General features: G+C 38.2%; 1 protein-coding gene across 1 annotated transcript in view; it reads left to right on the forward strand.

Annotated features, from left to right (window-relative positions):
- The first annotated feature begins 2,217 nt into the window (after positions 1-2,217).
- The window catches only part of LOC124289212, a 35,403-nt gene continuing 22,525 nt past the window's right edge, over positions 2,218-15,095 (forward strand). Inside the window, exons 1-6 of the mRNA XM_046725816.1 lie at positions 2,218-2,404; positions 6,646-6,834; positions 7,364-7,525; positions 9,108-9,195; positions 9,517-9,634; positions 9,934-10,057. Coding sequence (XP_046581772.1) covers positions 6,660-6,834; positions 7,364-7,525; positions 9,108-9,195; positions 9,517-9,634; positions 9,934-10,057 — 667 coding nt within the window. The 5' untranslated portion in view covers positions 2,218-2,404; positions 6,646-6,659. The remainder of the gene's footprint in view (positions 2,405-6,645; positions 6,835-7,363; positions 7,526-9,107; positions 9,196-9,516; positions 9,635-9,933; positions 10,058-15,095) is intronic.

The following is a 15,095-nucleotide window of genomic DNA, read 5'->3' on the forward strand; positions in this document are numbered from 1 at the left end:
CCTGATACCAGATTATTCATACCCATCTGATTTAATCTCAAAAGTTTACAAACCACCTGGACTTTCGGTCGGATGACTGCAGAATGCTTCGGGAGGGATAGCATGTCCAGGGTCCCATATTATTTTCTTTCGCCAAGCTCTTTCCACAATGTTATAACCCTAACTGAAGCAAATGTAGATTTCCTCGGCTCCCATCTTATTGGAGATCCAATACAATTGGCATTATCTGTTGCTATCAAAATCAAATATATTCAGAGACAAAACGTCCGGTGAAATTTCTGACGACACGTGAGGACGACGTGCATTGTCCTCGTGAAAAGTGTAGTCACATCCATGGGTTTGAAGAAAAATAACGACGTAAACTTCATTAGGCTCCCACCACCAAATGCAGAATACCAGTGTTTACAACGTTCTTTCTGACGACACGTGAGGACGACGTGCATTGTCCTCGTGAAAAGTGTAGTCACATCCATGGGTTTGAAGAAAAATAACGACGTAAACTTCATTAGGCTCCCACCACCAAATGCAGAATACCAGTGTTTACAACGTTCTTTCTGAAAGTCCTGACGACCATCAGTGTTGTCAGGGTGAAACCTGGGGACTTGACTAACATCTGGTCTATGAAATGAACATATTTGTCAGAAAGAAAGTTCCTAAATTATATACATAAAATATATTAAAAAGGTGCCCAGACTTTCTTGATTTTCAGAAGCTGAAACTGTGGAAATCAAGGCTTGCTACACATTCCAGACTTGCATGGGCTGCTTCAAGTATATTTGTTTCAGGGTCTGTATAACAGACTACCTGAACTCGCCTGTGAAGAGTAGTAAGTCCTACTTGAAATCAAGACCGCTTCGTGTGTTTCATGTTTTGATTTTGTTACCAACATGGTAAAACATAACCAGTGTCATATATAACATATTACACATGTGCACATATCACTTTTGCCCAACAACCATTGTTTCTGTATTTCGTCGTCTGTGACGTCATTAAACAATTGAACGTCACGTCAATGTAGTGACGTCATTTGCTTACTGTGTTTAGCTGCACAAATGTACAGGAACGAAATGGATAATAAAGAAATTATTACACTCTAGCATGTGTCATATGACTTATACGAAACTCGTGCAAAGTTATGTATTAATACAAAATTTCACACTCGTTTCGTATAAGTCGTGTGACACATTTGCTCGTGTAATAATCTCTGTCTATGCATAAAAAATGCCTAGAGGGCTGTTTGACAAGAGGGATGACGTCGACTTTCTAATGGTCAACTTTGCTTTCATGTCCAGCATTATTCCAGCAGCTCCAGCCTTTAGTGTTGACATTTTACAAGCTTTGAAGCACAATTTGTTCTGTTGAGCACATGACTGAGCAGGTGACTCGGTAACCTCTGCATTTGTTTATGACGGGTAACAATTTAGGTTGGGGCAGCATACGTTCACCTTTTCGCGAACACCTGGTGTCATTATTGGATAGTGATTCATAAACACATGTCGCATTTATAAAATCGCCTAGAAGAGATATCTTCTGGACGTGGGAATGTTTTGTTCGCACAATGTTCCTCCTGGGCATCGGATTTTCAATTTAGAAAAATGTGTAGAAAATGTACCATTTAAAAAAGCTCACGACATAGCCAGTGTCTTATAATAACATGTCTAGTACTGAAACATGTTCAAATGCAATTACATCACAATTTCCTTTAGACTTATGTTAAAAAATAACCAAAGTACGTGGTAAATTTAAGCTGTACTCAGTGTCAAAGAGAGGTATATAAACATCAGGTGCACACGCACGCACACACGCATGAACGCACACACGCACGAACGCACCTACGCACGAACACACACGCTCATGCTGCTGGAATGTAGATTACAAATGTAAACTGTCAAATAAAATGGACAACTATACAGCGACTTTGACCGCATCTGATGATTTTACATGATCTTTACTAAAACCGCTATTTAAAACCAAGAATTACTTCCCTTTGAACAGTTCTCGCGTGCACTTGTTGTAGCAACGAAACACCTTCCGATGACGAATACATTCAACGTTCTTTTGCTCGCCAAACGTACATTTTACCCCCGAGACAAGATTTATCGATGACAACAGATTGACAGCGTTCTGAGAATTGTGAGTAGCGTATTGTAAGAAATGCTAAAAAAGTAAGGCTATTTTATTATTTACTGATAATGGGGCTGAAGCAAGGGAGGTAAGTCTCATGTTCATTTATGTTTACCAACATTACAAGGCTACATGCGAAGAAATAGGGTACAATTTGTTGCGACAGCATGTATCATCAAAAGATCTGATTGTGAATTCTAGTGGACCCAGTGTTAAGGATGGTCGATTCGGTATAGCTTCTATGAACTGAAACCTTGTTTATGATCTCCACTGTGTATAGGTAGGTGTCTAGATGTGATAAGAGTTAATTGAGGGATATGACATTATCACTGGGTTTATATGATTACCCATCTGTAATGTTTGGAACCATAATTTTCGCTACTAATAATGGGAACTGTGAAGGTTTGTTATTTTAGGAGAACATGTGCATTAATTTCAATTGTGTATTAATATGAGAGAGAGAGAGAGAGAGAGAGAGAGAGAGAGAGAGAGAGAGAGAGAGAGAGAGAGAGAGAGAGAGAGAGAGAGAGAGAGAGAGAGAGAGAGAGAGAGAGAGAGAGAGAGAGAGAGAGAGAGAGAGATTGTGTGCCTTTATATTCCTTATGAAACAAATTCGATTATGCCAGTACATATTCGGAGGTCCCATACGGTGCAGTAGGAGTGTAGATCAAACTATTGATGTCTTGCAATAGCAAAATCCCCAATAGCAATTAATTGATTGTAAACATAAACTACTGTCCATAGATCAATAGTATGTGAGACTATCCATATTTCAGAGATTGTTTTCATAAACAAATGTGCAGCACAACAATGATTGAGGAAATACTTAGATTTGATGAGTCAAGCTAAGAGTTACGGGGGGGGGGTGGGGGTGGGGTGGGGTGTTCTATTGTTTTGAAAACTTGTCCGTCACATATAAGTAGAAAAAGTGAAACCTCCAACAAAACAAAATATCTGTTTTTATTTCAAAGAATTCAGAATACATTTTGATTTCTGAAATTGGAAAAACTTGAAAGGTAACTCTTACAATAGTAATTGCAATAAGTGGTTGCAGTAGTGTATTGTTATCGCAATAGCAGGTTGCTACAGACTATCGCTATCACAATAGTTAGTTTGTCTCAATAGTCACCCCTAAAATGGAGTAGTATTTGATAAGGACTTTTTCATTATTATGGTTGGGGTCTATAGATATGCTGGTCATTGTGTGGAATTAGTTCAGCAAAGAGTCTGAAGTCACGAGAACCTAATTACAATTTTATTTATGGGAACAGAGTAACATAGGGTGGTGGCAGAAAGTCAGTACAACCCTCTAGGCTGAGGGCTAGAGCTTACATGTGTGAAGGAGTTTAAACCTTACTGCCTAACACTTTCATTTTCTAACTATGTATGAAAACTATCGATATGAAATGACCAGACAGAGGGGAGTACTTAATCCTGCTAATCCTAATTGAACTGGCACTGATTTTGTTGACACATTTGGATGCTTGGAGACACATTTGGATGCTTGGATAATTATGGTACCTCAGTATTAAAATAGATGCTGGGTCTAAATCTTAATGTGTTTAAATTGAAGTATCTGCCTAATGTTGTTCTAATATAGTTGATGAAATGTTTACTTTATGAAATAAATCAAGGCGGAGCCTTGTCAAAAACTATATGAGGACCAAAACATTTAACATCTCTACCTTCCCATCAGTGTCATACAAAATCCAAATTATTGATGATATGACAGAAATAACTGAGGCTTTTAACAAATATTTTACCGAACAATCAAACATTCCGAATCCTAATATTAGTCCACCCGACATTGAACTACGAGTCCAAAGGGACTCGCTATCAGATATACTCCTAAACCAGGGGGAAGTTGAAAGCATCCTTAAATCGGTTGATATTTCTAAAGCTATTGGTCCAGATGGAATCAGTAACAAAATTCTGAAAATAACGGCTAATACCTTAACACCAATACTAAGTTCTTTAATCTTTCCCTACAGCAAATGATATTTCCGTCCGTGTGGAAGGAAGTGAATGTAATTCCTCTCCATAAGAAAGGAAGCACAAATGAATGTTCTAACTACAGACCCGTGGCCTTAATGAGTTGTTTATCTAAAATCTTTGAAAACTGTGTTTTCAAGCACGTTTTTTAATACCTTAGGGACAACAATTTACTATGCAATCTTCAGTCGGGATTCATGCCGGGGGACTCGTGTGCCAATCAACTAACATACTTGTATAACTTTATTGTTAAAGGCCTGGATGAAGGTAAGGAGATAAGAGCAGTTTTTTTGCGACATTAGTAAGGCGTTTGACAAAGTCTGGAATAAGGGAATTATTTAAAAGGTTCAGGCTAATGGAATTAAAGGAGATTTATTAAAATGGTTTGAAAGTTATTTAGAAAATAGAGTACAAGAAGTTGTTATTAATGGACTCAGTTTTAGGACCACTACTTTATATTATATACATAAATGACATAGTGGATGGGATTAACAGTAGCATCAGACTTTTTGCTGATGATACGTCCATTTATGTTATCGTAGACGATCCATTAGAATTAGCTAACTGCTGAAATGACGATCTAGAAAAAATATCTAATTGGGCAAATACGTGGCAAGATACTTTTAATCCTTCAAAAAACAGAAACTATGCAGTTCACGCGCAGAAATGTTCTCAACCCTAAGCCGAACTTATTTATGAATGGGATTGCTATCCAAGACGTTGAAAGTCATAAACACCTTGGAATAACACTGCAAACTGACTGTTCAATTTTAGTCCCATGATAAATTGTCTTAAAAGTTTCAAATATCGCTTGTCTAGAAAAACACTAGAGACCATGTACAAATCCTATATTATTCTTCCTTCTTTCGATTACTGCTCTCGTATTTGGGACACCTGTACAGATCAGCAAGCTCTGACTTTAGAAAAACTACATTTAGATGCCCTTAGAACAATATGTGGTGCTGTCCGTGGAACAAGCCATGAAAATATTTATCGCGAAACTTCCTTCACTTCCTTGAGTGAAAGGCGAATATACTATAAATTGCTAACATTTTATAAAATGTATCATTATTTATTATCGGACTATCTGTGCAATCTGTTACCCCAATTAGTCGGGGCAAATAGTTGTTATCCCTTACTTGATGGCACTAATTTGAGAAGCATTTACTGCCGAACAACAAGATCTGCCAAATCATTCATTCCAGATACAGTCAAACTCTGGAATTCACTGCCTCTCAAATTTAGAAATTGTATGCCTCTATCTGATTTCAAAACCCTTATCAAAGAACAAAATAAATGTAATGTTTACTTTGACGTATATTATGGTAGTAGAAACTGTCAAATAACTCACAGTCAACTGAGACTAGGATGTAGTGATCTTAACTGGGACAAATTTCAAAGATATATATCAGAAAACCCGGTCTGCTCTTGTGGGCCCCTAATTGAGAATTCATATCATTATTTCTTTACTTGTACTAAATATAGTGAAATCAGAAAAAAATGCCATGTTTCACATCCATGGATATGATCTAGAAACTATCTTATAAAATTGGTAACAAGTTTTAAAGCAGAAATGTTGAAATGGATATATTAAAATCTGTACATCACTTCATAACTGAAAGCAATCGATTTGTAAAGGCAAGTTTCGTATGATTGAGACTTCAAAATCTAAAAAAGCTGGAACTCTTATATGTCTGTATGTTTACCATCATTGCAGCACTTATCATCATGTTGTTAATTACACCTTTGCTTCATTTATTAATGAACACATGCTTATTTATCTATGAATACATGAGTTGTTAATTATTTTTGTTTACTTGTAACCATTACTAGAATTGTTATGTTGCTGGGGCGGTATTTATATAAGCATAACAATGCTTGTTTACCAACCCAGGTTTTTTAACATGAATATGTTTAAACCAAATGACTTTTATTACTGTAGACTGGTGTTTTTCTAAAAGCTATTACTGATCATGGTGACACTAATATTCTATATTTATATTTTCCTAATATCTGAATCCTAATTGCCTAATTATCACTTGTGGTAATAAATGATAATGAATTTTTGTATAAATTATTACTCCATAATAGCTGCCTGAAAGTCCCTTATATTGCGAATCAGAGGAAGAGACCGTCAAGTGCCAGCATTATAGTAGTCTATAGAGACAATCAATTTGTGGTGACGATACCCGTATGTTCAGTCAAACTGAAATTGAAAAGGACAAACAAATATGTACATAGCCAAAGGAAATATATGTTGTGCTTGGTCAAGTATAAATTATCAGTAAAATGAAGATTATTACTATCATGATAATGAGGATGAGGATGAGGATAATGTCTTGTTTTTGTTCTTTGTAATTTTATTGAAATGGAAAAGCATTTTATACTATAATCATGTGGTAACTGACACATTAACGATGATGTCCTAGATGATATGTTGTTTTGTTTTACATAAAGATCAAGACAATTTCAACTTTTGTCTAGTATTTCTACTTTGTGAAAAATAGTACCTCATCATGTGTTTTCCAGGAGAAGTGTCCTCAATGACGTCATTGTTCCGCTGTGCGGGTGATATTGTGTTTGACCGCACTGCACCCAGGCCGGGCAGCATCAGTAGCGTGCAGCTGAAACAGTACTCGGAGACATGCAACTTCCTGCAGTACCTGAAACCCCTCACACCACAGCAGCCATGTTTCTTCGCACAAATCAGAGGAATTGGTATGCCAGGATGTACAAAGACAGAAACAATGAAAACATTTTTAAAAAAGAGAGAAATAACTGAATTGTTTTATCTGTGACATTAGCTACTAGTTTGAAGCAAGTTTCATGTGAAATTCTAGGAAGTAAAGAAATATCAGACCATGTCATAACATAATAGTTGAGTGAAAGTGATGTGCAGAATCATTCTGGCAGTAGCCTCAAGATATTTTGGCGAGTGTATAATTGGTCTTTACTTGGGTACAATTGGGTCTCCGTAAATTCAAATTTATTAACAAATTCTTCTTTCTGCAAATTCAAGTCTTATAAAAATCAGATAACCACTATAACGGCTCCTATCAACAGACTACTGAAATAAATGAGACTTGAGCTGGAACTTAACACTTCTTACAATTGTAATCTCATTTCATTTCAGCCATGTGTTTGTGATAGATATTAATAAATTTGTAGAATTTTTAAATAATAAGTTTTGTGATAGAAGGTATGACATCAGTTGAATGTTTGTAATCTTCCTGGACTTGTATTTAAGCTCAGAACAGCAAGATCACCCTGGGCATTGCTGGTCCAGACATTGAGGATAATGCTCACCCAGGAAACTGGAACAATTCTGTGGGTTACCATAGTGACACAGGAAAGTGCTATACATCCCATAATGGCACAGCTAACACAGAGGGGGAAAAGTTTGGCATTGGTGAGGAACAAATTGTTTCTGTAATTCAACAAAAAACGTTTATTAAAAGACCTTTACTTTTACTGTATATGTCCAGGGCGGTGGGGTAGCCTAGTGGTTAAAGCGTTTGCTCGTCATGCTGAAGCCCTGGGTTCGATTCCCCACATGGGTATAATGTGTGAAGCCCATTTTTGGTGTCCCCCGCCGTGATATTGCTGGAATATTGCTAAAAGCGACGTAAAACCAAACTCACTACTGTATATGTCCATGTATGGTTGGTATAGATAAGCATTCAGATAAACAGATCATGTCTTGTTTAATTTGAATGTCTGCCATAATCTCCATTTCATTTATCATATATTTTTGAGAAATCAAAAGCGTCTTTCCATAGTTTTTTCAGGCAATGTGGAGGTCATAGTCTGATTAGGTATTTGTTAAAACCTATTTTTCAACTAATTAGTATGCAGTATTCCGTCTTGGTTCAGTCGTGCAACGATGTAGAACATTCACTTAAACACAGATCTGACCACCTTGCTCCTATAGCTAGCATGCTCACTGTTCACTTCACTTCACGTGCATGTTCTCTAAGAAGTTGTCATCATCACTGCCTCAGGGATTTACAGGACGCAAATTCCTGTGTCCTATAAGCATAAAAATTGACAATGGACACAACGAAATTTAATGTGCGTCCACGGGGAATCAGAAATAGTCCAAATACTTTTCCAATCAAATAACAATAAGTTATCACTGATATAAGGACAAACTTTATGGATAAACAACTTCTTTATTCTGATGATGCAATGTTTCGATACAGATTCTTGTAGGTATGTGTAAGATGGAAAACAGGGTAATATATATATATACAGTAAATAATTAACTAAACCAACAAGGACGTGAATAGGGATGTACAGTAACAATATGATCATAAGGGATACATGTAGAAGCCAGTGGGGTTATGGACTGTTTGTACAAGTAAAACAACCAGTTAGGATTGGTTGATGAGATCATCGTACGCGGAGGGGATGAAGTAACCTTGATCTCTATTGATGAGGGGTCAGTGTCGTTTGATGTGGATGACTTCGGCATCATCAGAAACGTCGCATCATCAGAATAAAGAAGTTGTTTATCCATAAAGTTTGTCCTTATATTACTCTCCACTTGGTTTGCTACTAGCTGGGTTATGGAATTATTTGACTGTAACAATGTGATGATCATGATGCACAATACAATAACAGTATTAATAATAATATTTACGTGTCTGGACCCCATTTTGTTGTCCAGGATCCCTGAAAATTAAGAGGATGAGTCCCAGGGACCCTGAAATACAGGACTCCATGTAAATCCCTGCTGCCTGCCCATCCTTCCCCTTGAAGATTTATTACCTATCTGTGGGTGATCATAGATGATGTGCTTGCTGAGAGTGAGATGATCAAAGGATGTGTTCAGGTGCATGTTCTACATTGTTCTACACTGTTTCAGAGCATAAAGAGTTATGGATACCTATAGAAATATGGGGTGTACTCTGATTCCCTGTGCATGATACACTGTCAGAAAAGTAATAACATGTTTTACAGTTTATATGGTGTACGTTTTGTGTCTTCAGGTGATGAGTTCGGAGTATTGGTGACATACTTTGGCTCAACTATGTCGACAGTAATGTTTCTCAAGAATGGCCAACCAGTTGCTACACGGTGAGCAATGTTAAGTTTCACAGTCAAGAAGAAAATGACAGGTCACAAAAGCAATTATCAAATTTAAAACATTACCATTTCAGACTAAGAACAGCTAACATGTTATTTTGTGAAAAATGTTGAAAAATGTTTCTTGAAACATTGTGTATCTCAGTGCAGATTAGTTTCTAAGCTGTGTACCGACTGTGTACCCTGTATCTTTTAAGCTGTAGTATATGATATGAGATACTGTATGTCACGCTACAGTATAATGTGTAATGTAATGTGGTCAATGTTATACCTTATTTGAGGTGCTTTTTCAACTACTTATACATTCAACAGGTATTTGTTTGAGACTGAACACAGCCACTTCTTGCCAACCATTGCACTGGAGAACGGACCAATTGACCTTGGTCTCATGTGGCCAGAGACCCTTCTCAGTGTTCCAGAGTTCACTGAGGTGAGCAGTTCGGATCCTATCAGTGCTCCATGTTGTAAACTTTAACTGTAAGAAGTGCATTTGTTTTGTAATGTACTAATGTACCAATACTAACATGTTTTGTTACTGTCAGTCAATGTAAAGACATTTTGTTGCATTACTATTTTCTACATATTAAGCATTTCAGAGGTCCGAAGATACATACTATGTCAAAAACTATTCACATAAACATTACTGTATTTGATATACACTTTACATTATTTCCATATTAAGTGTGAAGTACTTGTCTCATGGGCACAAAATGTTGACATTGTTTTCAGACCAACATGCGGCACTGGATCCGACCAAGTGTTGTTCAGTACAACATTGTAAACAACATGTTTGTTGTTGCCAAGGATGCTGGAGAAACAAACATCATACAGAGTCCACGGCCACTGAGAACAGGTAGGTTGGAGGTGACCAGAAACTGTTTGGTGTCAGACAGACATGGAAGATACATGTTCTTTGTTGTCAAAATGGTGTGTTAATCTCATCATGTGACTAGTGTTGGGAATTGGTTGAAATCTCACAATTGATGATTGGTTCATTACCAACGACCAATCATCGAAAAAAATTGGTTAGCGTCATTTTTTAGATTTTTCTATTCAGGTTGTAGTTGCAGATAAGTATAAAGAAACAAACATTTGGTTCTCTGTTGTTGTTTTTTAGAAACTGCACAAATTACATTTGCAGATTTCACATCCAGTGTAAAATGATTCAGTTCCAGTGTAACATTAACTTCCCAGATTCTTCAAGAAATATTCAGTCATGACTTTTCAGGAAGTGAAGTGAGTTTTCTTAGAAATAAACACGTTTTCAGGCCCTGACAACGTCCTAGATATGTTCCATCATCAAGTATTTCAAACTCTATTACAGCGGTTCCAAAATCGTTTGTGTTCGATTATGAGAAAATGTGATCGATTGCTTGGTCGTTTGGCCACTGCGACCAATCTTTGATTATTTCAATTAATCGGACCACCACTACATGTGACTTAATGAAATGAGCACATGGTTACTGAGTGACAGGATAAGACAAATGCATTATCCTGCTGATCTTCAGGATCTTACTCTAAACACCATTGCATAATGGAAGCACACTGAAAGTAGTTCCATCATAAAGTGTTGTTTTGCTTGAGTCATTTATCAATTCACTCTGTTAAGAAGACACACTTGCTGACAACCTAGTATCAGCTACTCACCAGTGAGTTTTGACAATTCATCGCATATAATAAAGTCCATTCAACAATGTACATGTTTTTCACGCATTTCATTATTTTGCCTTATCCTGACTAATGCTTATTATGCTTTACTCCTTCTCTGTGCGAATGGTAGTGGAACACTCGAATCCCTGTAGTTCCATAAAGAGGATGTAAAAGTTCACTCACCCACGAGTTGCCTCCCTTTTCCCGCGGAAACAGTCATGTGACCTGCCATGCTTGTCACTCTCTCCTTCATTGCCCAAGCGGATGGTTGAGCGAGCACTGGGGTCCCGTATACAGCACTATATCCTTTGATATTTAGATCCTTTTATCCAATTTAGCTGTGTATGGTTTCTGGTTATATTTAGCTTTAATTGTGTGCCAAAATTTTGAAAAAATTATTCATATTTTGTCACTTTTTCTCATCATAATGTAGTTTGTTTACATTTGATGAAATCTTGCAGTATTTGCAGGTACCGGTTATCAGCGGCTGATCCAATGTCCGACATGCATTAATCCATATTCTTCTAGCTTGCGTTGCAGATATTGTATTATTTTACCAGATTGGCAATTTAATCGTTATTTGTCTTATGTTTCTAAACGTGCCATGGAACGGGTGAGGAAATCATTTCAAGTCACTGGTGGTAAATCCGTAGATAACGCCGGTAACCATATGTTGTTAACTACTGATGTAATTCATAACTCCGGTGATTTGCCAAGTACATTACAGGGGCAGTCATCTGTGACTAGTCGGGACTTAGCCGGGTCCAAGAAGAGTTGACGCCAGCTGGGTGTAAGAGGAAGATGCCCTCATCGTATTCGTCGCAGAAGAAATCTTCTTCGTCTATAACTTCGTCAAAGTCAACTCGTTCCAGCAAGTCAACGCATCAGAGGTCGTTTAATGAAGACATTGTGATGAAGCAGACGTGTATGCTGAACCCCCGATACTATTGCCTGAAGTATTGGTAAGATCTTCGTCACAGTCTACCTCCAAGGCGAGACGATCATCCCCTGCAGCCTCGGCATCCGATCAACTTTTTTGCTGACCAGCCGGCAGCAACGCAGACGTTGGGCAATGTAGACAACAACAGTGTAGCATCATCGCAGTTGCCTGTAGACGCATTTGACGCCTTAGCGTTCTCAAACGCTTCATCCACACAACATCAGTTTCGGCCTACAACACAGAACTTTGACCTAGCTGACTTTCATGAATCTTCAAGAGGTTCGGCAAACGTCCATGAGTTTATGAGAGATTCAGCGAACGTCCCTGAGTCTACAAGAGGTTTGGCGAACGTCCCTGAGTATATAGAAGGTTCAGCAAACCCACATCGCGGAACATAGACTCACGGAAGGAAGGTTCGGCGGACCCGGAACTATCTGAGGAAGAGGGCGACTTTATTTTTTCAGAAGCAGAGGTCACATCATGGATTGCTAACAGTTTGGACTTGGACTCCCCCTCCAAGGAATCGGATGCAGCATTTTCTAGTAATGATGACTTCGACACCCTCACGATTCCACCAATTGAACCGATCTACAAGGTGTCTACTAATCTCCGTGCAGCATTTGAGAAAGCAACTCGGCATCAAAATCAACATCTACCTACATTTAATGCTAGGAGATTCCCTCTTCATCATATGGAACCCTTCCTGAGAGCGCCGGACTTAGATGCTAACATGAGGTTGATCAACGACTCCCGTAATAAGTCTTACAAAGTGGAAAACAAGAAAATTGCTCAACCAACACCACGACTAGAAGAACATTCTTCGGCCTGGCGAGATCCAGAGCTATAAACGAGACATTGATATCTGGATTCCAGAACCCCAAAACGGAGGAAGATAGAATGATTCTATCTGCACTATTAACTCAGAAAAAGGACCAACACTTCATGTCAGATCACTTGGCCTCGACGTCGGCGGGTCTCACTCTATTACGAAGACAAGGTCTACTATCTACATGTTCCTGGAGTGACAGGTTTACCCAGCCACTACTTACAGTTCCTTGGGCAGCGCCTACTATCTTCGGTGGAGAGATTGATGAAGTTGCCAGGGAAGTTACACATGAATCCAGGGAAGTCATGATGATCAAGTCTATTGACACGTTGGCCAACGTCATTCGTCAAACATCAGAGGTACAGCAACAGGTCTAAATTCTCCGGTATACAGAAGGCGAAGGAGAAGAAATACTCCAGCTCTAGAGGCTGGAAAAGCTCTTTTCGTCGCTCATCCGGAAACAGCAGAGGCAACTCTGGGAGAGGGCGTAATCCCAGAGGCTTCAGAGGTTCAAGACATTGAAGATGGGGTTTGGAACGACTGGATGCTTCCATCCCCAGCTGTTCCGTACAACCATCGACAGTGGGTGGACATCTGCAAAGGTACTGAGAAAATTGGGGAATATTGGAGGACGACTACGTCTCACAAGTACTGCGAGAAGGCTACAGAGTTCAGCTGAACGCCACACCACCTCTGACCCTCGACCCGGTAGTCTTCAGTTACGCAGACGACCAGGAAGTACAGTTAGAAGAAGCCATCAACTTGCTATTGGCCAAGAGCGCCATAGAAATGATAGATCAACATCATCTGACGCCTGGCTTCTATCTACTCAAGCCAGAGAGATTCAAGATGGTCCATCTACCTCAACTTAGACAACTCATCTGTCCAGCAGATTACTTGGCCAGCATAGACCTACAGGATGCATATCTACACATCCCGATTCATCCGGTATCAAGAAAATACCTATAGTCCGTCAACTTAACTTTTGGCACCCTGTTTTTCACAATTTATATAAAACTCCTGAATATTTTAAAACACTACTCTGTTCATATGATAATTGTATACCGTGACCTAACAAGATATCGATTTTAGTAACTTTAAAACGATTATTAAAGATTTTGCCTTTAAACCTGTCATATAATAATTGTAAAACTGTGGAGAGTTTTACGAGGGGTTAACACACCTGATGGTAAAGCCAACAACACTGTAAAATGTGTGTCAGCGTAATATGTACATGCACAGGTATTTACATTAGCACGCTTAAGTGATGTCAAAGATCGTCAACACGCACAGGTTGTAGGGAAAACGAGGTTGCACAAAGATGACTGGCAAATCATCAAAAGAGTTTACAACTTTTTCAAGCACGAGGCAAAGCGAAAAAAAATTCAATTTTTTTTCAATTGAATGTTTCTCCAAAAGACATTTAATGCCACCAAGATCTGCAAAAGAATATTGCAAAGAGTTATCTCCCATGACACTATTTCAGAGCCTGACGATGGCTGTTCCATCGTATCATTTTACTCCCTTGTATAACTACTTCTATTTTTCATATCTTTATAAGATGGCTTCTTAAGAAGAAGCTTTAATACTTGACATAAAATTATGAAATTTAAACCTTGGATAGGTCATAAAATATAAAGAGCCTATGCACAAAAACATTTTGAAGGCATTTTTGGTTAAAAGGTAAATTGTGAAAAACAGGGTGCCAAATGTTCAGTTGACGGACTATAAGATTCCTGTTCGAAGGTCGTCACTACCAATGGAGCGTCCTACCATTTGGAAAAATGATCGGCACCGTGGTTATTCACCCGAGTGACAAAACCCATCGTAACCTATCTACATCGTCGAGGTCTACGCAGTGTCTTTTATCTGGATGGACGGATACAAGTTCATCAAGAAGCCAATCAACTCAGACAGCAGCTAGACTTTACCATCAAACTGCTCACACAACTGGGTTGGCTATATATGTTATGAAATGGGAGAATACATTAATTGAATAAATCGTTTCCATTAATATAGGACAATACTTACAATGTTGGTGTCCAATGAAGGAAAGACAATATTTGATTAATTTATATGATTATGTCATATTTTATGTCACCAAATTGAAATTAGAAGCCTATTATGTGGTTAACTCTATGTCATACATCATAAGCTGCCTTTTGATATGCTACATGACTATGTTGTGATAGGTTTATGAAAACATGTTTTTCTCAAAATGGTGTCACAAGCAATTTTGGGAACTCATATTCAATCACCCCACAATTACACTTATAGCAAACAGAAAAAAATGGAACCACGTTTTTCCTGAATCCATACACAACAGTGATTACAATTAGTATTGGTTCAAAAAATTAACATGTAATTCCCACAAAATTACACAAGCCCGTGCACTACCTGTTATGGTGGACTCACAAATCGAATGTCTGCGGAGAGCCAGTTTGCGACACACACGTCTACGTAGATGCCTCACTA

This window comes from Haliotis rubra, unplaced genomic scaffold, assembly GCF_003918875.1.
Source record: "Haliotis rubra isolate DU_JTF1 unplaced genomic scaffold, ASM391887v1 Scf436, whole genome shotgun sequence".
NCBI classification, from domain to species: Eukaryota; Metazoa; Mollusca; class Gastropoda; order Lepetellida; family Haliotidae; genus Haliotis; species Haliotis rubra.